The sequence below is a fragment of the Coenobita brevimanus genome, chromosome 74 (assembly GCF_032717465.1).
Source record: "Coenobita brevimanus isolate Jiangsu-jjx chromosome 74, ASM3271746v2, whole genome shotgun sequence".
Lineage (NCBI taxonomy): Eukaryota > Metazoa > Arthropoda > Malacostraca > Decapoda > Coenobitidae > Coenobita > Coenobita brevimanus.
This window is the reverse complement of record NC_137027.1, coordinates 16202650-16224710: the sequence shown is the minus strand read 5'-3', so window position 1 is coordinate 16224710 and position 22061 is coordinate 16202650. Positions and strand designations below refer to the sequence as shown.

General features: G+C 39.7%; 1 protein-coding gene across 1 annotated transcript in view; it reads right to left on the bottom strand.

The window, feature by feature from the left end:
- LOC145407787 (aminopeptidase N-like) overlaps positions 1-22061 on the bottom strand; it is a 364550-nt gene that overhangs the window by 209675 nt on the left and 132814 nt on the right. The window contains exons 7-9 of the mRNA XM_080278651.1: positions 3990-4146; positions 3612-3693; positions 2704-2884 (exon numbers count right to left, since the gene is read on the bottom strand). Of these exons, the coding sequence (XP_080134777.1) occupies positions 2704-2884; positions 3612-3693; positions 3990-4146 (420 nt within the window). The remainder of the gene's footprint in view (positions 1-2703; positions 2885-3611; positions 3694-3989; positions 4147-22061) is intronic.

Sequence of the window (22061 nt, the reverse complement as noted above, 5' to 3'; positions counted from 1 at the left end):
AATACGAGACAGTGAAGAGTAGCTGGAAGAAAAATGGTCATGATTTGATTGTCCGAGTCAGATAAGTAACTGCTTACTGTAGATTCAAAAGATATGCAGAGAATAATACAATGAAGAATCAGAAACAGATATTACTGCTAGAACTAGATATTATTGAAACTCTAGTGAAATATTATAGGTATCAGTTTTTTCCTTAGGCTGACAACAATGCTGGCAATTCGGTGGCTAGAAGTAATCATGGTTGAGTACTCTATGTAATTCTTCCTATTTATTAATCAGCCACTGAATACTCGCATGTGACACATAACCTCTTTCCGTTATAAGAAGAAAATGTCCATGGTCTTTCCCACAGTCTAAGTAATATACAGTCATTTCACGAGCAGGTTGATGAAATCATGAGGATGACGTCACCTGGCATTCCAAATAGAAAACGAAAAGTAAAGGAATAACTCAAGTGTGACAAGTATACCCTGTTCACTCAGCTCTGCTGGCTAGAGCCAAGAAACGTTTGAATTAAGGCTGCTAATTGGTTTATGCAACACTGAGGAGCGTGATAATTCTACAGCTCTTCTTATTTAACACAAATATTTTTATTTGTAAACTGCTTGCAATATAAGCAGCCAGTTTAAATATGGAATAATTTCCAAAGCTAAAGAGATCAAAGTTAGCTTTAAAAATACCATTACCAAAGAAAATTAAATTTGATTATAAAGTTTAATAAAACGATAAGTGACATTTGAAGTAAATGCAAGCATGTATTATAGCACAACATGCGGACGTACGTGTACACAGTGGTTGGATAATATTCTTCAAACGTCACTCATCGTCTTATAAAACTTTATAATCTTTAATTTTCTTTGATAAAGGTAAACTTTTGAATCTAATTTTGACCTCTTCAGCTTCGGAAATTATTCCATATTTAAACTGGCATGTTTTCAAATGCCGCTCGTCTGTACTTCCTGCACGAGTGAGAAGAGACTGAGGGCAAATGCACCTACTCCCATCCGCTGCTCGGAGCCAACTGACGGCTCAGGGACCCCATGACGTCATGCGCGGGATGCTCCAAATTTTGAACCAAGCGTGAGACGACTGTATATTACTTAGACTGTGGTCTTTCCAAGATGCGTGATACATTTACTCGATTTTCTGCCGGCTATTGTACTGGAGGAAGTAGTGGGTGCAAGAGAACCTCCTTTTTTATCATTCATATGCACACACCGATACAATAGCTTGGAGCTATGAAGAATGTAATAGTCGGTCGTTCTGGCGACCTGTTATTATCTGTACTGACTACGCATAGGTACGATCAGTATTTTAATTAAGCATCCGGTAACATTCCAGCCCTTCAACCCGATTCATCTTAACGGTTAATTAGTCAAAGTCCCATTAGGTTCTGACAAAGGTTCCAGTTATGGTGGTACCATTCTTAAGTGGCGGTTTGGGTGGGGCACGAACCTCTGTACAGTGATGCCACGTGTTCCATACCCGCTATGTGAACGGCTCTGATATATGTAATAGGCATCACAATAAGATAAACACATAAGAATATAATGGTATCGTGTGTATTATAATATATGAAAGAACAGTAAACTTATTATGCGTAAAATATTTATACGGCAATACAGAAACGTGGTATAAATATTTTACAGTGTTGCTTAAAAAAAAGTAGTCACTTTTATTGGCTGTTACCGTATTTCTGGAGTTGGTAATAATGTCACAATTATGATTATAAGATAATGTGCAGGAATATAAGTAAAAATGTGTCAATTTCTTAGTGAAAAAAAAAAAAACATTAAACCCTCGTGAGCGGCAACACTCACACACACCCAGTCCCACCTGGCCAGAGCTTCCTCTATCCTAGGCCTGTTTGGGGACACCTCTTAAAAAAGGACGCGCCAAGACTTTTACCTCCTGGGTGGTGTGGAAATAAAGTCAAATTTACAATATGTACACTCGCTCCAGAAAGTATCGGTGCACTGTGGGTCCGATGTCATCGGGAATGATTCGATCATGTGGCAGTGATAGCCCGTTAATACCTGTATATATTATAACATCTACTGCCATTCCCTACTCATTATGAAGGACATAAGAGGTATCTGATATAGCAGTCATTTATCGTCAGAGATGCCTGCGTGTGGGAGGACAGAACCGCAATTTCCAGTTTCCTTTGTTCCGCGTGTCATAATATTTAACACATATTTTCACCGATACTTTCTAGAGCGAGTGTACATTATAACGTAAAAGAAAATAACCAAAATGTATCCTGAAATACCACAGATGAGAGAGAGAGAGAGAGAGAGAGGGGGGGGGGAAGGCAGACCAGGGGCAGTGTTGAGTGCAGCTGAGAGATGGAGGAAGGGAGGGAACGAGGGAGGGAGAGAGTGATTGAATGAAAACAAATCATGGCGCCACAATAGTGAGGTCATCTGGCGCCATATGTAAAACAATAATATTTTAAAATATAATTAGATATAATAAAAACAAAATAAATGAAAGCACAAGTTTATAAGACAAAAGAAACAAAATTCCCTAGGGTGACGCACATCTCCCCCCTGGAGAGAGAGAGAGAGAGAGAGAGAGAGAGAGAGTGGCACGCGGGTATGGAAAACGTGGCAAACTGTACAGAGGTTCGTGCCCCACCCAAACCGCCAGTTAAGAATGGTACCACCATAGTATAAAAGGAACTGCAGACCGCAACTGTACCTGCGTTGCCACAGCGGTGTTGTCGTGTCTCCTGGTGATGGTTAGGACGGGGTAGTTCATCTGCAGTGTCCAAGTATCCATAATTTCCTTCACCGTCAAGTCAGCAGCCAGGGTCTCGTCCTCATATGCGGCCTCAGTTAAGTGATGCCACAAGTCGTCCTGGGTCGCCACAGAATATTGACTGCGGGATGAGGAAACTTGCACGTGAGTATAATTGGTTTGTCAGAGAGAGAGAGAGAGCATGGGACTGAGGGCGAGAAGAAGGGATGTAAATGGTTGATTAGGAATGAAATAATGAGGAGGTGAGTGGAAAGGGAGAGATTGGTGAAGAAAGAGATAACAAGTTGGAATGGATGAATGTGAGCTATACTGATGAGTATGGAGAACTAATCCATGAGGAGGAGGATAATGTGCTGAGTGAATGAAGGCAGTGTGGAAATGGAGCCAAAAAAGAGGCAGGGAATCATTACAGATTAATTAATTCATACTTTGTTACATGTGTGCTGTCATTCTGAACACAATATCTTACTCGCTGATCTAACTGGATATTAAATCACATAAGCTATGATGAATAATTGTCACAGCTTTCTGCTTTTCACACATTAAAAGAAAGGCGAAAACACAAAGTATGCCTTAATTACAAGTACAGGGATAAATAATAAAGATCAAACTTTAACCCTTTCAATCCAGTAATGTCATATTCGCTCTTCTTCCTGCTGACTGACAACTTAAAATACATTTCTCGTATTCAAGGGGAAATGAATCTTATCTCCATCCTCTGAAGTCCGAAAACTCTAACGTAATCAGAAAGAAGTCGTCAAGGAATAGCAACAATTATATTACAAACACATCCTAAGGCTTAAGGGAATACGTATTAGTCCCTCATTTTCAGTTTCATAAGGACTTACAATGTTTTCAAGTAGCTAGTCAGGCCCTTCTTGAATGTGGCTTCGGTTAGGAAGTAATTCATCATCCTTATAATGGCGGCACCTGGAAGAAACGAAGAGTTGTTGTGGGTGACATAGGGAAGAATGTGTGTGTGTGTGTGTGTGTGTGTGTGTGGAGGAGAGTTCAACGTTGTTTGCAGAAGCTTTTTGTTTTTATTAGTATAAGAAGTGGATTTTGTTTTTTTCTGAAGGTTTGTTCCAGGAAAAGTAAGGTCTGCAAGTTACACAGCCCTTGTACAGACAATAACTAACTTAGATTTCATACTGTAAGTCTAGTATTCGAGCTTAATTTTGTCAGACTGAGCTTAATTTCCCTCCGGAGCTCCACCACTGCCTCACCTTTATTGTAGGAGATGGTATCGAATATCTGACTGATTTCGTTGGGGTCATTTATGACGTTGCTGATGGGGTGCGATGATGGAAGGGAGTCCATGGCCAGAGCCGGACTTATTATATCCACCACCATCTGCGACTCCTGACTCCAGTCCGGCTGCAGCTGAGGGCACAGTAGCAATTAGGACCTTGACATGGTTAGGATCAGGAAATTACTGCGGGATCACTCGTATCTCCAGGGGCAGGATCCCACTGCTACATGGCACTTACCCGGGTGGTGGCTAGATGAAGGCCTTGCAGATATACAAGGTACCGTCTTAGACAGTACGGACCATGGCATGATATATGGGGCTCCGCCGAATATACTGTATAAGATGGCACAAAAAATTCCACATCACCAGAAACTGAAGCGCTGGGAGGTGAGATTATATGCAACAATCCCACCAACCAAACATGAATTCTATTGTTAATGATTTCATGGGCGTTCCTGTTTGATCATCGTCTAGTAAAGATCCAACTGCCCTGCCTCCTGTACTTCTGGGCTCTGTGCCACCAACAGTGAGTATGCACTGTCTCGGAAAATCAGAAACCAGGACATGAAACAAACTGAAATTAATGAAGACCTAGAAATACAATGCAAGAAGACACGAAGATTTCAAGCTTGATACATTAATGAATAAATTATAAAAAAAAAAAAATGATTGGAATATTTAAAATAGGTGTGAGTGAGATCACAGAAAAGAAGAAAAATTATTTCATCTCCATGACAGCAACCACCTATTTTACTACAGTGGAGTGTAAAATGAAGGAGTTAGTGGTGTAAAATTTCTAATTTACAGAAACCTTGCAGAAAACATTGTTTAATTCAGCAATGAATCTGACAGAGTATCATGGATTGTAATTAGACTTGGCAAAAGATATACCTTGAAAGTAATAGAAGTATATCCACAGACTTCTCAAAACTCAGATGAAGAAATAGAAACATTCTACGGTTACATCTTCCAGATTATGGAAGAAGAAAAGACCAGATATAATAAACTCATCAGAGACCAGTGCAAAAGCTGGCTAATCGAAAAATGGGGAAGCCAATTGGAGTGAGAGAAAGGAATAACAGGTGAAATGGTGGTAAGTTTTGCTGAAATGTATAACATGAGAATAATGAACACATTCTTTCACAAAAGAACAGGGAGAAAATCCACCTGGAGAAATCGAAATGGAGAAACAAAGAATGAAGTCGACTTCATTATAGCAGATAATAACACAATCACAAATGTCACATATCAACAAAGTAAATACAGGGACAACAGAATGGTGGGTTCCACAGCCAGATTCAATTTCAGAAGTGAAAGAAAGATGATGATTAAGAATGAAAATATATGCCCAATAAAAGTAAACGAAACAAAGCAGCCTTTCATTTGGAAATAAAGAACAGAGTTCGGGCTCCAAGTAATGCTGAATGTGACCCTGATGAGTTGAATGAGACTAACAAAAGTACTATGAGAAGCAGGGGAGGTAAAAAGGAAACCTAATACACCAAAGCCAAAAAGTATTCGGAAAAGACACCCGAGCTCATGAAAAAAAGAAATGAAATGAAAGACAAAACAAAGATGAAATGGAACGAACGGAATTAAATAAGCATATCAACAAGAGACAAGGACAAGAAAAAACAAAGAGAAACATGGATCACATCAAAGAAACCATCAAAAAAGGAAAAAGTCTGAAACAGGTGCGAAGTAAAATGTCACTACAAGAGCAACGATTTATATCACTGAAAGACAAGAACGGTGAAGTCATTAAATACAGAGATGAGATGGTGAAGAGAGTTGAAGAATTTTCCAAAGAACTGTATGCATCAAAGACAGTAGTTCCAATAGCTAACTTTTCAGTTGACGCTATTGAAATGCCTGAGGTAACACGAGATGAAGTAAACATTTCTCTTAAAAATATGGAGTGGGGGAAGGCTCTAAGAGAAGATGGAATTGTAGCAGATTACTGTAGGATGTAGGAGTGGAAGTACAAAACAGGCTTGCTCATTTATTTACTCAGTGTATAAAAAAGTAAATTCCCAAATCATGGTGTAATGCAGTAGTTATTTTACTTTACAAAAAAGGTGACACAGATGATCTTAGTAACTATCAACCTATTAGCTTATCATCAGTATTTTACAAACTCTTCACTAAAGTCCTTACGAACAGAATAACAACAAATTTGGAAGAAAACCAACCTCGTGAACAGGCAGGGTGCCGAAGCGGGTATTCGACTACTGATCATAGACACAAAATGAATCCACTGATTGAGAAAACTATAGAATATAATAAACCACTGTGCTTAGGTTTTGTTGATTACGAATAGGCTTTTGACTCAGTGGAGCTCATAGCAATTATAAATTCATTGCGACAACATGGGGTATATGAGAACATTATAAAACCACTCGAAAACATATATAAAGAGGGAACTGCTACAGTTACATATCATAAAGACTCGGACAAAATTAAGATTGAGAAGGGCGTGCGTCAGGAAGATATAATTTCACCAAAGTTATTTTCATCATGCCTAGAAAGTATTTTCAGAAAGCTACACAGAGAGAGCAAAGGAGTAAACATAGATGGAGGAAAGCAAAAGATCTGCAGATGAGATTGCCCTGATCTCAGAAACTGCAGAGACATTGTAAGAAATTTATTATGACCTGAACAGAGAAAGTCTCAAAGTAGGGCTATAGATGAACTGGAGTAAAAGTAATGTTTAATCCACATACACCAAAGAACGTCATTAGAATAAGCGGAGAAATTATTGAAGAAGTCGAGGAGTACAATTACTTCGGGCAAATATTAAAATTAACGAAAGACAATGATAGCGAAATAAGAAGATGCATTTCAATTGGATGGAAAGCTTTTGGTAAACATAGACATTATGAAAAGTATCTTGCCAATATGTATAAAACGAAAAGTATATAACAAATGTATAGTTCCAGCTATGACGTATGGTTGTGAAACATTGAAGCTAACAAAATCAATGGAAAATAAACTGAACCTTTCTCAGAGAGCCATGGAGTAGTCAATGTCGGAAATATCTTAAAGAGACAGGAGTTCATCTTAGGTGGGACAGCAGACTAAAGTCAAAGGCATTATATAATAAAAAATATATAAAAAAAATGGACGTGGGCAGGCCATGTAGCAAGAACAAGAGATAACCGATGGAGCAAGAGGCTGACTAACTGGACACCAAGAGATTGTAAGTGTGGCAGAAAAAGGCCAGAATAGATGTGGAAATATGAGATAGAGAAATTAGCAGGGAAACCGTGGCAGAGATTGGCTCAGTCAAGGAATTCGTGGGGAAAGTTGGGGTAGGCCTTTGTTCAGCAGGGACTTGTAATGTCCGCTATTGTTGCTGCTGTTGATATCTATATATCTATGTCTGTTTACCTATCTATCTATCTATCTATCCATCAATATATATGAATAGGCTAATACTGTATATAATACACACTACACACACACACACACACACACACACACACACATATATATATATATATATATATATATATATATATATATATATATATATATATATATATATAAAATCTCAATCTATCGATCTATTTATCCATATACACATATATATATAGATAAATGTATAGATAGTTAGATAGATAAATGTGTATCTTACTTCTACAATGGAACACATTCTATCCATTTCTCCTTCTCTGATATCTCCATTCTAGGAGATTTCAACGTTTACTACCACCTTTGGCTCTCCGGTCCATTCACTGATCCACCTGGTGAACAAGCCTACATCTTTTCTATCCTTAATGACCTAGAACAGCTTATACAGCTCCCTACCCGTATCCCTGACTGCCTTGGAGAGAGCTACACTATACTTCACCTCTTCCGTACAACTAATCCATCTGCTTAAACTGTTAATCTTTCCTCTCCGTTGAGCTCCTCTGATCACAACCTTATTACCCTAACCTCTCCTATCGTTCCGTTGCGGCCTGTGGACCCTCCAAAGAAACGTCGACTGAGGCACTTTGGAGCTGAGAATTGGGAGGCCCTTTGGCAGTGCTACATTGATTTTCCCTGGAATGATTATTGCTTCCATGGCCTGGAGCCATCTTAGTGTGCCTTGAGCTTTACAGAGGTTATTGTCTCGGGCATGGAAGCATACATTCCTTTCTCATATCCTTTGACTAATGCAAGAAAGCCTTGGTTTAATCACGCTTGTTCTAATGCTGTCCGCAACAAGGTGATGGCCCATAAAAGGTACCAGAGCCAACCCACCCCTGAATCACATCTTTTTTTATGTTTCTGCCCGGAATCGTGTTAAGTCTGTTCTTCGCCCTGCAAAAAATAATTTCATCTGTATTAAATGCTCTCAATTATCCAACCTGAATTCTTCCCACTCCTCCTTGCACCTTGCCAAAAACTTTTCTAACAACTTTACCTCATCATCATTCCCTCCTCTTTTCTATTCTGAAGGCTCTTTAGTTATTTCTTCTAGTGATAAAGCAGATTTCTTCGCTCAGACTTTCTCCTCCAATCCCACCTTAGACGATTCCGGTGCTGTTCCTCCATCACTTCCCCCCTCTGACTACCTCATGGCTGACATTAAAATTTCTTCAGCTGATGTACTTTCTGCCGTCACGAGCATCAATACCAACAAGGCATATGGGCCTGATGGAGTCCCTCCTGTTGTCCTCAAGAACTGTGCTTCTGTGCTTACACCCTGCCTAGGTAAACTTTTTCGCCATTGTCTTTCAACTTGTACCCTTCCATCTTGCTGGATGTTTGCTATCATTCAGCCAGTCCCAAAGAAAGGTGACCATTCCCAACCCTCTAACTATCGTCCAATTGCTTTAACATCCTGTGTCTCAAAAGTTTTCGAGTCTATTCTTAACAGAAAAATTTTAAAACATCTTTCCTATCACAACCTTCTTTCTGATCGTCAGTATGGGTTCCGTCAGGGACGCTCCACTGGCAATCTTCTCACCTACCTTTCAGACTCCTGGTCATCCTCCTTTCAGGACTTTGGCGATAGCTTTGCCATTGCACTCGACATCTCAAAGGCTTTCGATCGAGTCTGGCATAAATCTTTAATTTCCAGACTGCCCTCTTACGGTTTCTATCCTTCTATCTATGCCTTCATCTATAGCTTCCTTTCTGGTCGTTCTACAGCTGCTGTTGTAGAAGGCCATTGTTCTTCTTCTAGATCTATCAACAGTGGTGTTCCTCAGGGCTCTGTCCTATCACCAACTCTCTTCCTTTTGTTCAGCAATGACCTTCTAAGATGTACATCTAACCCTATCCACTCGTACGCTGATTATTCCACACTTCACCCTTCCATTCGGTTCCCACAACGTCCATCTCAGCAGTTACTTCAACAAACAAGGGATGAGGCTATGGCAAACCTAATGTCTGACTTGGCTCGTATCTCTGACTGGGATAAAAATAATCTTGTTGTTTTTAATGCATCAAAGAGTCAGTTTTTACATCTATTAATCCGACAAAGTCTTCCACAAGAGTACCCACTAATGTTTAATAATATTCAGCTCAGTCCTGCACCATCCTTGAACACGATTGGGGTTTCATTCACTCGGGTCTTATCTTGGAAAGATCATATTGCATCTCTTGTAAAATATGCCTCCAAGAGATTAGGTGTGCTATGCCGACTCCGTACCTTTTTTTACCCCCGCACAGATGTTGACTTTATACACGGGTTTTATTAGCCCCTGTGTAGAGTACAACTTTCACGTGTGGGGAGGCTCCCCACATGCAACCCTTCTCAATAGGGTGGAGTCAAAGGCTATTCATCTCATTAACTCTCTTCCTCTTACTGGCTCCCTTCAACCTCTGTCTTCGCCGCACTGTTGCATCTTTATCTCTTTTCTATCGCTAATTCAATGGTCACTGCTCCTCTGAACTGTCTGCTTGCATCCCTCCACCTTTACAACGGGTGCGTAGCACCTGTCTAGCAACAAATTCTCATCTCTTTTCTGTCCAACTCTCTAATCCAAGAGTTAACCGTTACTCACAGTCCTTCATTTATGCAACAGGTCAACTGTGGAACTGTCTCCCTCTGTCTGTATTTCCTACTTCCTATGATCTCCAGTCTTTCAAACCCAGTGTATCCAGGCATCTCAAAATGAATGGATCTTGAATTTGGGTCTCTTTTGTACTGTTTTTGTTTTATTCTTGGAAGGAACTGTTTCCGGGCTCCTAGCCTTTTGTTCCTTCTTCTTTGCATAATATATATATATATATATATATATATATATATATATATATATATCTCTATATATATATATATATATCTATATCTATCTATATATATATATATATGTATATATATATATATATATATATATATATATATATATATATATATATATATATAATGCAAAGAAGAGAGAAACACAGGCCAGTAGTTGGGAAACTATTTCCTCCAAGAAAAAGCAAAAGCAAGATACCAGAGGGCCAGATTCAAGAACCATTCATTTCGGGATGCCTCGACATACTGCGTTTGAAAGACTGGAGATCACAGGCAGTAGGAAATACAGAGTGAGACAATTCTATAGTTGACGTGCTGTTTACATTGAAAAACTGGGACTAACGGTTAACTCTTGGATTAGACAGTAGGATAGAAAAATAATGAGAGTTTGTTGCTAAACAGGTGCTATGCACCTGCCTTAGTGGTGAAGGAAGCTTGCAAGTTGTTCAGAGGAGCAGTGACCATTGAAATGGAGATAAAAAAGAGATAAAGATGCAATAGTGCGGGGAAGAAAAAGTGATTGAAAGGAGCTATGGTCCTTTCACCGCAAGAAGCCCGTTCAGGGTGGGGCCCACCTAGTGAATCACCTCTAGCGATGTTGCCAAATCAACCGTAGTACATGCCTCTCTCTCTCTTATTTCCCATCTATGTGCTATTTGAAATTGTTTTTTATATTCTGTTTATCATAAAGGAAGCTATATAGTACATTGAGTATCACTTTTTAGAATTATAACAACGATTTGAATTAATTCTATGACACATGGCAGTGCTTTTTTCCCATGTTGCCACGCCGAGGTCGGCGAGGGACCCAGGGTCAGAGAGAGGATTATAGGTCTACAGGGGAAACCTCTTAAAAATAAAACATGCCAAGACTTTTACCTCATAGGTGGCGTGGAAAAAAAGTTGAAAATAAATGATAAATATATATATATAATATATATATATATATATATATATATATATATATATATATATATATATATATATATGCATGGAGAGAGAGAGAGAGAGAGAGAGAGAGAGACAGACAGACAGACAGAAGAGGGAGAGAGAAACAGGTGGGATGGGGATACGTAGGGAGACAGTGATAATCCGATAATTGGTGGTCAAATTGGCACCGTCGCACTCGGGGAAATCCCAACTTCTGCCACACCCTGAACGGACTTCTTGCTGCGAAAGGACCATAGTAAGACCAGTAGAGTTAGTGAGACAAAAAGCTTTGGACTCCACCATTGTAAGAAAAGCTTTTCATGGGGAGCCTCCCCACATGTGCGAGTTTTATTCTACTGTACACAGGGGTGAATTAAACCCACGTATAAAGTCAACATCTGTGCAGGGATACAGAAAGCAAGGAGTCTGCTTAGCACACCTAATCTCTCAGAAGCACATTTTACAAAACAGGTATTATGATTTTTCCAAGATTAATCCCGAGAGAATGAAACCCCAAATATGTTTAACGATGATACAGGAATGAGTTGGATATTGTTAAATATTACAGGGTACTGCTGCAGAAGATTTTGTCCGGCTGACAGATGTAATAACAGTTTTTGATGCATTAAAAGGAACAAGATTACCTTGACCCTAATCAGTGATATGAGCCAAGTCAGACATTAGGTGTGCAATAGTTTCATCCCTTGTTTGTTGAGGTAACTGCAGAGATAAGCGCTGCAGTATGGGAATGGGAAGGTGAAAGGTGGAGTCATCAGCATATAAGTGGAGAGGGTTAGATGAAGAGTTTAGAAGGTCACTGATGAGTTAAAGAATGAGAGTTGGTGAAAGGACAGAGCCCTAAGGAACACCACTATTGACAGCTCTAGGTGAAGAACGGTTGCCGTACACAATAGCAACCATAGAACGACCAGAAACGAAGCTAGAGCTGAATGCACAGATAAAAGGATAGAAACAGTAAAAAGGGCAGTTTAGAAATTAAAGGTTTACCCCAGACTCGATAGAAAGTCTTTTGAGATGTCAAGTGCAATGGCAAAGCTTTCGCCAAATCCCGAAAGAGGATGACCAGGAGTCCGGAAGGTAGGTGAGAAGATCGCCAGTGGAACCCATACGGACGACAAGAAAGAAGGATGTGATAAGAAAGATGTTTTATAATTTTTTATGTTTAGAATAGACTCAGCTTTTGAATCACAGGATATTAAAGCAACTGAGCGATAGTTAGGGGAATGGGAATGGTCACCCTTCTTTGGGACAGGCTGAATGAGAGCAAACTTCCAACAGGAAGGAAAGGCACAAGTTGATAGACAATGGGAAAAGAGTTTACCAAGGTAGGGTGACAACACAGAAGCACAGTTCTTGAGGATACATGCCTTGTTGGTACTGAAGCCAATGATGGCGGAAAAGACATCGGTTAAAGATATTTTGATGTCGGTCATGAGCAAGTCAGAGGAGGGAAGCGATGGAGCAACAGCACTGGACTCGTCTAAGGTGGAATTGGAGGGGAAAGTCTGAGCAAAGAGTTCTGGTTTGTCAGTGGAATACCTACAGAGTCCTCGGCGTCTAAAAAACGAGAGGTAAGGATGGTTAGGGAAAGTTGACAGAAACATTTTTAGCAAGGTGCCAGAAGGAGCGGGAAGAATTCGATTTGGAGAGTTCGGAGCATTGAGTACGAATGATATTAATTTTGATAGGGCGAAAAAAAAAAATAGCACGTTTGCGGCCAAAAACATTACAGGAGATTCAGGGTTCAGTTGACTAAGGTGCCTACTTGTAGGCCTTCTCCTTGTTGTGGAGAGCATCAGAACAAGTGTGATTAAACAAAGGATTTTATTTGCATTAGTCATAGGATGTAAGAAAGGAATGTATGCTTCCATGCCTGGGAGAATAACCTCCATAATGCGCAAGGCACACTCAGATGGCAATCGGCCCTGGAAACAGTAATCATTCCAGGAAAACTCAAAGAAGTACTGCCTGAGGGCCTCCTAATCAGCAGTTCCGAAATGCCACAGTCGACGCTTCCTGGGAGGGTCCACAGGCCTTCTTGGAGCGAGAAGACAGGTTAAAGTGATAAGGTTGTAATCAGAGAAGCCCGATGGAGAGGAGTGATCAACAACGTAAGCAGTAGGATTAGTTGTATGGAAGAGGTCAAGTACATTTGGACTCTCCGAGGCAGTTAGGAATATGGGTAGTGTGATGTACAACTGCCAGCACTCCCGTGTGTTACAGGGGCATGAGGATTTGAGGAGATGTGGCACCACTGTGATTATTTACTTCGAAACAGTCCACGTGAGTGAAGCGGAGTAACCTCGATACAGTTCCGTTTAGGAAAGATGTTTGTTGTATGTAAGCTCCATTTCGCAAGGTTGACATTTCAACCCGAATTATTGGTATAATTTACATTGTTCTACCTTAGGATAATAATCGCCTTTATATGACGTATTATGACTGTCCACAGTTTTGAGGTGAACTGACGTGTATGGGAGGGGAGGGAGAATGTTCCCCAACCCCACCTGGGGTAAGAGGGAGGATCCCCCACATGGAGTTGGGCAGAGGGGAGGGAGGGTGCTGTAAGCTTCGCACATGACATGGTGAGACGAAACCACGTCTGCTTCATTTTTATAGTAAGACTCGCGTAAATTTGCGGCTGTGGTGTGGCCCGCACCTGTGTACAGTGTTGCCACGTTTTCTATACCGTTATCTCTCTCTCTCTCTCTCTCTCTCTCTCTCTCTCTCTCTCTCTCCTGGCGGGAAATGTGAGCCACCCTGAGTACTTTTGATTCATTTATAAGTTATTTATAATTGTGCTTTCGTTTGTTAATTTGATTGATCTTAATTTCTGCATATATTTTTTCAAGTGTTGGGATTTCCTTCCTCTCATAAAAACTCAGAACTGTTCTTCGTAGCACGCCTTCATTAAAGTTATCAAAGAAATCAGTCATTGGTACTACACGTTTCCTTTTCTTGGGCGACTTAAACTTGGGACATTGAATCTCCTCATTCTCTCTTGCATCTTTAGAGATTTTTTCAACTGCTCTTTCGCTAATCTTCGTTGCTGCAGCTGTACGAGAGACGACCTTTGATAGGCCTTGAAGAACTACTCCCTTCTACTCCTCGTGAAAATACTGCCTTACATTGAAGACAATTTCTTTAGCCTGGCTGTGTAGAGGCGAGGAATGGGCTGATTGAGCTGCCATGCTGTCTGTGCAAAGGACATAAATGAAGTGACACGAGGTCACCACCAGGAAGCTATGCTGTCAAGGCCACCGACTGGGTGTGGAAGTGTTGCCGCTAGCGAGTGAATAATGTTTGTTTTTTTTTACTTCGGTATTGGCATATGCCTACTATTTTGTCCTACATATTAGCTTATGATTATAAATGTGATTATTCCTCGCCCTTAAAATTACGGTAAAAGCCAGTAAATGTGAGCATTTTTCCCTAGCAACACCTGTACAAGCTATGCTTGGGTCTATGGAGGGGTACGTACTTTACCTTAGGCCAGACTGGGTGTGTCAGTGTTGCCACTTACAAGAATTACATGAAATATTTCTTTTACTTTGGATATTGGCATATTTCTTCTTTTTTCAGGCTCATTATCTTATATCCATAACTGTGATATTATTACCCACCCTAAAACTACGCTAAAAACCATTAAAAGTGACTACAATTTCTTTTAGCAACACTGTACAATATATATGCCATGTTTCTGTGTTACTGTATAAATATTTTATGCATAATAAGATTACTGTTGATTCATCCATCAAAATACACAAGTGTAAGTTTTATTCATCTGAATTTATCGAATTTGTGATGCCTTGTACATAAATAGCTTCCGTTTCACATCGCAAGTTGAGGAAACGTGGCACCATTGTACACAGGTGGGGGCCACACCACAGCCGCAAACATACGCGAGCCCTACTATATCAATACGGAAACTCAGCAATACTGAACAATACTAAAATAATGATTAACTTCATGAACTATGTTTATGTGAGGAATAAATCATGATAAAAAGGGAAAACTATATGTTTCAGTTTGTGTATTAAGGAAATATTACGCTGTATAATCATAAACTGTGGGTGAAGACATGCCTATGACTTGAGAAGACACTGATCCAGACTGAGACTTGTGGATGGCAGCCTTCAGAGATCAAGGTCAACACACTCTAGCAGTGTTAATCTAATCATTATAATGATTACAACATCTTAGGTTCAAAGACTAACATGGTGATCCTAACATTAACACCTACACCGAGACAAAAAATGATAATGGAGTTAAACTGCTTAATAACTACCGTAATGCAGGCTTTTGATGCACCAAATGAATGTGATTAAGTATATATATATATATATATATATATAATACAATGTGAGAGAGACAGAAAGAGAGAGAGATTTACTCTTTGCCCATATCGTTATTAGTCAAAAACTGATAGTATAATTCAACTATTTAAGACTGTTTAGGCTAAATATTCGAACCATGTTGCCACCACCATCACCACCACCACCACCACCACCTCCTCCTCCTCTTATTCCATGACAAGCTTAGTTTCTGGTAGTCTATAACGTCCTTATATGCGTCCAATGCATTAAAGTGACACGATAGAATTGTTTTTAAATAATAATGAATAAAATGCTCTCATTTTATATGGTAAAAGGTGTCAAGATTTGGCTGAAAGTCTTGGCTATACCAGTGTTCCGGACGCTTTATTAGTCCGATTCGTTTCTTCTGTCAAATTGATTTCTTTATTGAATGAAATCCATTTTATCTTTCACAAGGAAAAGGGATAAACTCGATTTTTTTTTTTTTACAGTCCTCTAATATAAGCAAACTATTCCTGACCGCACAGTAGCTGGATAGAGAAATCATCCAATTATATTCGTCTTGTTAGTTCTGCACCCAGTTACACTTAAGAAGGTTGGGCAGCCAATCATGATTTAACCCAGGTTTCTTCACCTCGCTGGTGAGGAAGCTATATCCAGTTTTGCCTTATAGTCTGCCAGAAACTAAGTTTGTCATTGAATGAGAGGTGGTGGTGGTGGTGGTGATGGTAGTGGAAACATGGTTCGAAAATTTAGCCTAAACAATCATAACAAGTTGAATCACACTATCAGTTTTTCGCTAATAAGGATATAGGCAAACAGTGAATCTCTCTCTCTCTCTCTCTCTCTCTCTCTCTCTCACACACACAAACACACACACAAACATACATACACACTCATATTATATATATATATATATATATATATATATATATATGGAATGAAAAAGTTACTACATGACAGTATTGTGATACCAACTCTAACGTATGGAAGTGAAGCTTGGACGTTGTTGGAAGGACACAAGTCAAGAGTGAGAGCAGTGGAAATGAGTTATTTAAGAGAAGCCTGTGGAGTCACATGGAGAGCTGACAAATGAGGATATAAAGGAGTGTTGTGGTGTGGATGTGGATGTGACAGGAAGCGTTAGGAGGAATACACTGAGGTGGTTTGGCCATGTGGAGAGGATGGAGGGTGAAAGAATGACGAAGTGAGTGTTTGTGAGTGAGGTGGAAGGGGGGAGAGGGAGGGGGAGGCCGAGGATGAGATAGAGCGATGGGGTGGAGAGGTATGTGAGAGATGAGGGTGTGAGTTGGGAGCAGGGCAGTGAAATGGCGAGGGACAGGGCGACGTGGAGGCGATTTGTTTGTGGCCACCCCAACGGGATTGAGGCGTCTGGCATTATATATATATATATATATATATATATATATATATATATATATATATATATATATATATACTTAACCACATTCATTTGGTGCATCAAAAGCCTTCACTACGGTAGTTATTAAGTAGTTTAACTCCATTATCATTTTTTGTCTCGGTGTAGGTGTTAATGCTAGGATCACCATGTTAGTCTTTGAACCTAAGATGTTGTAATCATTATAATGATTAGATTAACACTGCTAGAGTGTGTTGACCTTGATCTCTGAAGGCTGCCATCCACAAGTCTCAGTCTGGATCAGTGTCTTCTCAAGTCATGGGCATGTCTTCACCCACAGTTTATGATTATACAGCGTAATATTTCCTTAATACACAAACTGAAACATATAGTTTTCCCTTTTTATCATGATTTATTCCTCACATAAACATAGTTCATGAAGTTAATCATTATTTTAGTATTGTTCAGTATTGCTGAGTTTCCGTATTGATAGTAATGAAGCAGATGTGGTTTCGTCTCACCATGTCATGCGCGAAGCTTACAGCATCCCCCCTCCGCTCTCCCCAACTCCATGTGGGGGATCCTCCCTCTTACCCCAGGTGAGGTTGGGGAACACTCTCCCTCCTAATCCCCAAAACATGGCTAATGACCTTATTAATAAATGGGCCTCAGCCTCCAGGATGGAGAGTCTCCTCCAAGACGTGCTAGAGACCTGTGGTAGTGTTGTGCTAGTGTGCTTTAGTGATCTGTGATAGTGGTTGTGTTAGTGTGTTGTAGTGATCAGCGATAGTGCTGTGCTAGTGATCCGTGAGTGTGTGTGTTGTGGTGACCCGTAGTGACCCGTGATAGTGTGTGCTACCTTGTGTGAACTAGTGCGTAATGGCTTCCTCGGCAGAGAGCTGTGTCCCCACTGCAGGTACTGAAAAGGACTACCTTGAATTAAAGGAGGAACTTCTCGAACTGAAGCGGGAGGTACAAATTCTCAGGCAGGAGAAGGCACAAATGAGGGAATTGTTGGAGGAGATGTTGGAGGAGAAAGAGAAAAAGGCTGAAGGTTGGACACTTGTTAACAAGGGTGCAACGAAGTTCACTCTTAAAAAGCAAACGGAAATTAAGACAACTAATACATTCTGACACACTACGGGACGAATGTGAAGGGAAGGCAGAGAGGGAAGTAGAGGAGAAGAGGGAAGTAGAGGAGAAGGACGGTGAGAGAACTTCCAGTACAGGTAAGTATAAACAGAACAAGAAAGGTAAGAAAAATGTTGTTGTTGTTGGAGACTCCCAGGTGAGATATCTGAACAGGGCCATGTATACTCCACTCGCTAAACATGTGTGTCTTCCAGGGGCCAGGGTGGCTAATGTGGTAGATAAAATTTCAAATATCGTAAAGGAAAGTGGTGACAAACCCACTGTGTGCCTCAGTGTAGGAGGCAATGATATTAGTAGCCGTAAGAGTGATGTACTGTGGAAAAGGTACAAGTTGATGTTAGAAAAGGTTAGGGAGAGGGGAGGAACCCCTGTAGTGCTTGGTGTTTTACCAAGGTGGCGGGTTGGAAGGGAATGGTTGAGCAGGGCAATAGGGTTTAATTGCCGCCTTGAAAGGTATTGCAAAGATAATGCAATTCCTTTCATAGACAGCTGGGACCGGTTTTATGGACGAAGTGCCTTCTATAGTTGGGATGGGACTCATCTTAGCAGGCAAGGAGTTACTGTTTTAGCTGGAATGATAGATAGGGAGTTGGAGGGATTTTTTCGAGATTGAGAAGTAGGTGTACAGGAAGATGCAGCAACTACAGTCAGAAATCATTATTACCATGTTTGGATAGATGCATCGATACTTGCAAAATTAAGAACAAAAGTTCAACCAATAGTGTAGATACATCCACTCAGGCACCTCAAATTGAGCAGGCGATGATAGATGATAGAACAAGCGATGATAGAAGGGCGATAAGCGATAGTACAAAAAATTGTTATATTAGTAAAGTAAAGAGTTTCCCAGTTAGTAATAAAATAAATAACAGTAAATGCCAAGGTAAAGGCATAACTACTCGTAATAATCTGAAAGTGTACTACACAAACAGCCGGAGTTTACGTAATAAAATGGACGAACTGAGGGCTTTAATTTGTACAGAGAAAATAGACATTGCCGTTATTAGTGAAACTTGGATGAATACAGACACTCGAGAATTTTTAGCAGAATATCAGATAAAAGGCTATAATATTTTTGTGTCAAACCGTCAGGGAAGAAAGGGGGAGGGGTAGCTATTTATGTAAAGGATTCATTAAACTGTTACAATAAAGCAGACATTAAAGTAAATAGGGACACAGAAAGTGTCTGGGTTGAAATTAGTAACAATAGGGAGAAATTAGTCTTAGGAGCAATTTACAGATCTCCAAAATTAAGTAGAGCTGATAGTAAATACCTCTGGGAGGAAATTAGGAAAGCATCACAGTCCAGCTTAGTAATAATTGTTGGGGACCTTAATCTGCCAAGGATAGATTGGAGAAATCAGACAGGAGATGCAGAGTCAGAGGAATTTCTAGAGGTAGTACAGGATAATTTCCTTTATCAGTATATCAGGGAGCCCACCAGAGGTAATAATATACTAGATTTGGTTTTAGCTAATAAAGAAAATATCATTAGCGATATAGAGGTTGGTGGACGACTTGGTAATAGCGATCATGAAGAAATTAAGTTCAAATTTATTTGGGATGTCTGTTCCACTGAAAATACCTCCACCGTTCCTAATTTTCGTCTAGGAGATTTCGATGGCTTAAGAGCTTATTTTCGAACGGTATTCCACAGGGAGATTAGCTATTTGAGGGAATGTCAGGTTAGTGGGGATCCCCAGGTCATAGGTCAGGCGCAGGAAGCACGTGGGGACGTCCGTCAGGTATCTGTGAGGGGGGAGGTGGTAGATAGGGAATGTAGTCCAGGTGACGGAAATTAACTCAGCTCCAGTACCAAACAGACGTTCGACCAGTGAGAAGTATAACGAGTTAATAAATATAATATACGGAGGCCAAGATAGATATATTCCTTCAAAACCGTTTAGAACTAACAATTCAGAACCAAGATGGTTAAACAACAGATTAAAATCTCTCATAGGCCAAAGGAAAGGAATATATAGAAAAATAAAACGTGGAGAGGAACACTTACGTAACCGGTACACAATTTTAAATAGAGAAGTAAAGAGGGAGATAAGAAAAGCAAAGAGAAGTTATGAAATTAAGGTTGCAAGTGAATCAAAAGTAAACCCCAAGGGTTTTTATCAAATGTACCGAACGAAAAATAAAGATAGGATAGGACCACTCAGAACAGAATCAGGTGACATTACCAGTGAAGATAAAGAAATGTGCTCCATCCTAAATAATTATTTCATATCAGTATTCACCAAGGAAAATCTAAGCCTGGTCCCTCAAGCAGCAAATATTTACCATGAGAATACGGAAAATATTCTTAGTAAAATAACCATTAGTAAGGAGGACGTATTGAAAGAAATTAACAAGTTAAAACCTCAAAAATCGCCAGGTCCGGACGATATATATGCAAAAATTATAAAAGAAACCAAAGAAGAATTATGTCAGCCACTTTTAACGTTATTTAATGACTCTTTAAGTTCAGGAGAAGTTCCAGAGGCGTGGAAAACCGCAAACGTAGTGCCCATCTTTAAAAAGGGTGATAAATCAGCTGCGTCGAATTATCGTCCGATAAGTCTAACGTCAATAGTAGGAAAAATGTTAGAGTCAATTTTGGCAAATAAGATTAGAGAACACTTAGAAAGATTTAATCTTATAAACGAAAGTCAGCACGGATTCAGGCAAGGACGATCCTGCCTCACAAATTTGTTGTCATTCTACTCGGAGGTCTATGAGGCAGTAGATAGCGATAAAGCTTACGATGTTATTTATCTGGACTTTAGTAAAGCTTTTGATAGGGTCCCACACGAAAGGTTAGTTAGAAAGGTTCGAGCACACGGTATAGACGGCGATATCTTAAAATGGATAGAATCCTGGCTGAAAGGACGAAAGCAGAGAGTATTAATAAATGGAACTAAGTCGGACTGGGGATTAGTAACTAGCGGTGTACCACAGGGTTCAGTACTCGGTCCCTTATTATTTATCATATATATAAATGATCTAGACTTAGGAGTCAATAGCAGAATCAGCAAATTTGCCGACGATACAAAAATAGGGCGTATCATTAACTCGACTGACGATTGCCATTACTTACAAAAAGACCTCGATACATTGTCCAAATGGTCTAAAACTTGGCAAATGGAATTTAACGTTGAAAAAAGTAAAGTACTTAACGTAGGCAAGACCATTGGAGATACTAAATACAGCTTAGATAACAAAGAAATTAGCAAATCGGAATGCGAGAGAGATCTAGGAGTTATGATTAGTAACGACCTTAAACCTAGGCAACAGTGCATTAATGCGAGAAATAAAGCAAATAGGGTCCTAGGATTTATTTCGAGAAGCGTGAGCAATAGATCATCTAAAGTAATACTGAAACTTTATCTAGCATTAGTAAGGCCACATTTAGACTACGCAGTACAATTTTGGTGTCCTTACTATAGAATGGATATTAATTCGTTAGAAAATGTACAGAGAAGAATGACTAAAATGATACATGACGTCCGGAACCTGTCATATGAAGACAGACTGAAAAGACTAAGTCTGCATTCGCTAGAGAGGCGTAGAGTAAGGGGAGACTTAATTGAGGTCTTTAAGTGGATGAATGGTATAAATAAGGGAGATATTAGCAAGGTACTTAAAGTGAGCATACAGGATAGAACTAGAAATAATGGTTTCAAACTAGAAAATTCCGTTTCCAGAAAGGAAATCGGTAGAAATTGGTTTGGTAATAGAGTAGTAGACGAATGGAATAAGCTTACGAGTATAGTAGTTTCTTCCTCTTACATTGTGAGTTTAAATCATAGGCTAGATAAGCTTATGACAAATCAGGGATATCGAATAAAGAAAATATTATAACCAATACTAATTAAAAAATAAATTTTCTTTTCAGGTTACACTATGATAGTCTCTATTCTCCTTTCACACTTTCCTGTAAAATGTCCACGCCAGTTTTTCTATACGGCGTGGTGTTCTTTCTGACTTTTTCCTGCCGGCTTCGGCTGGAGGATTTGGAGGGCG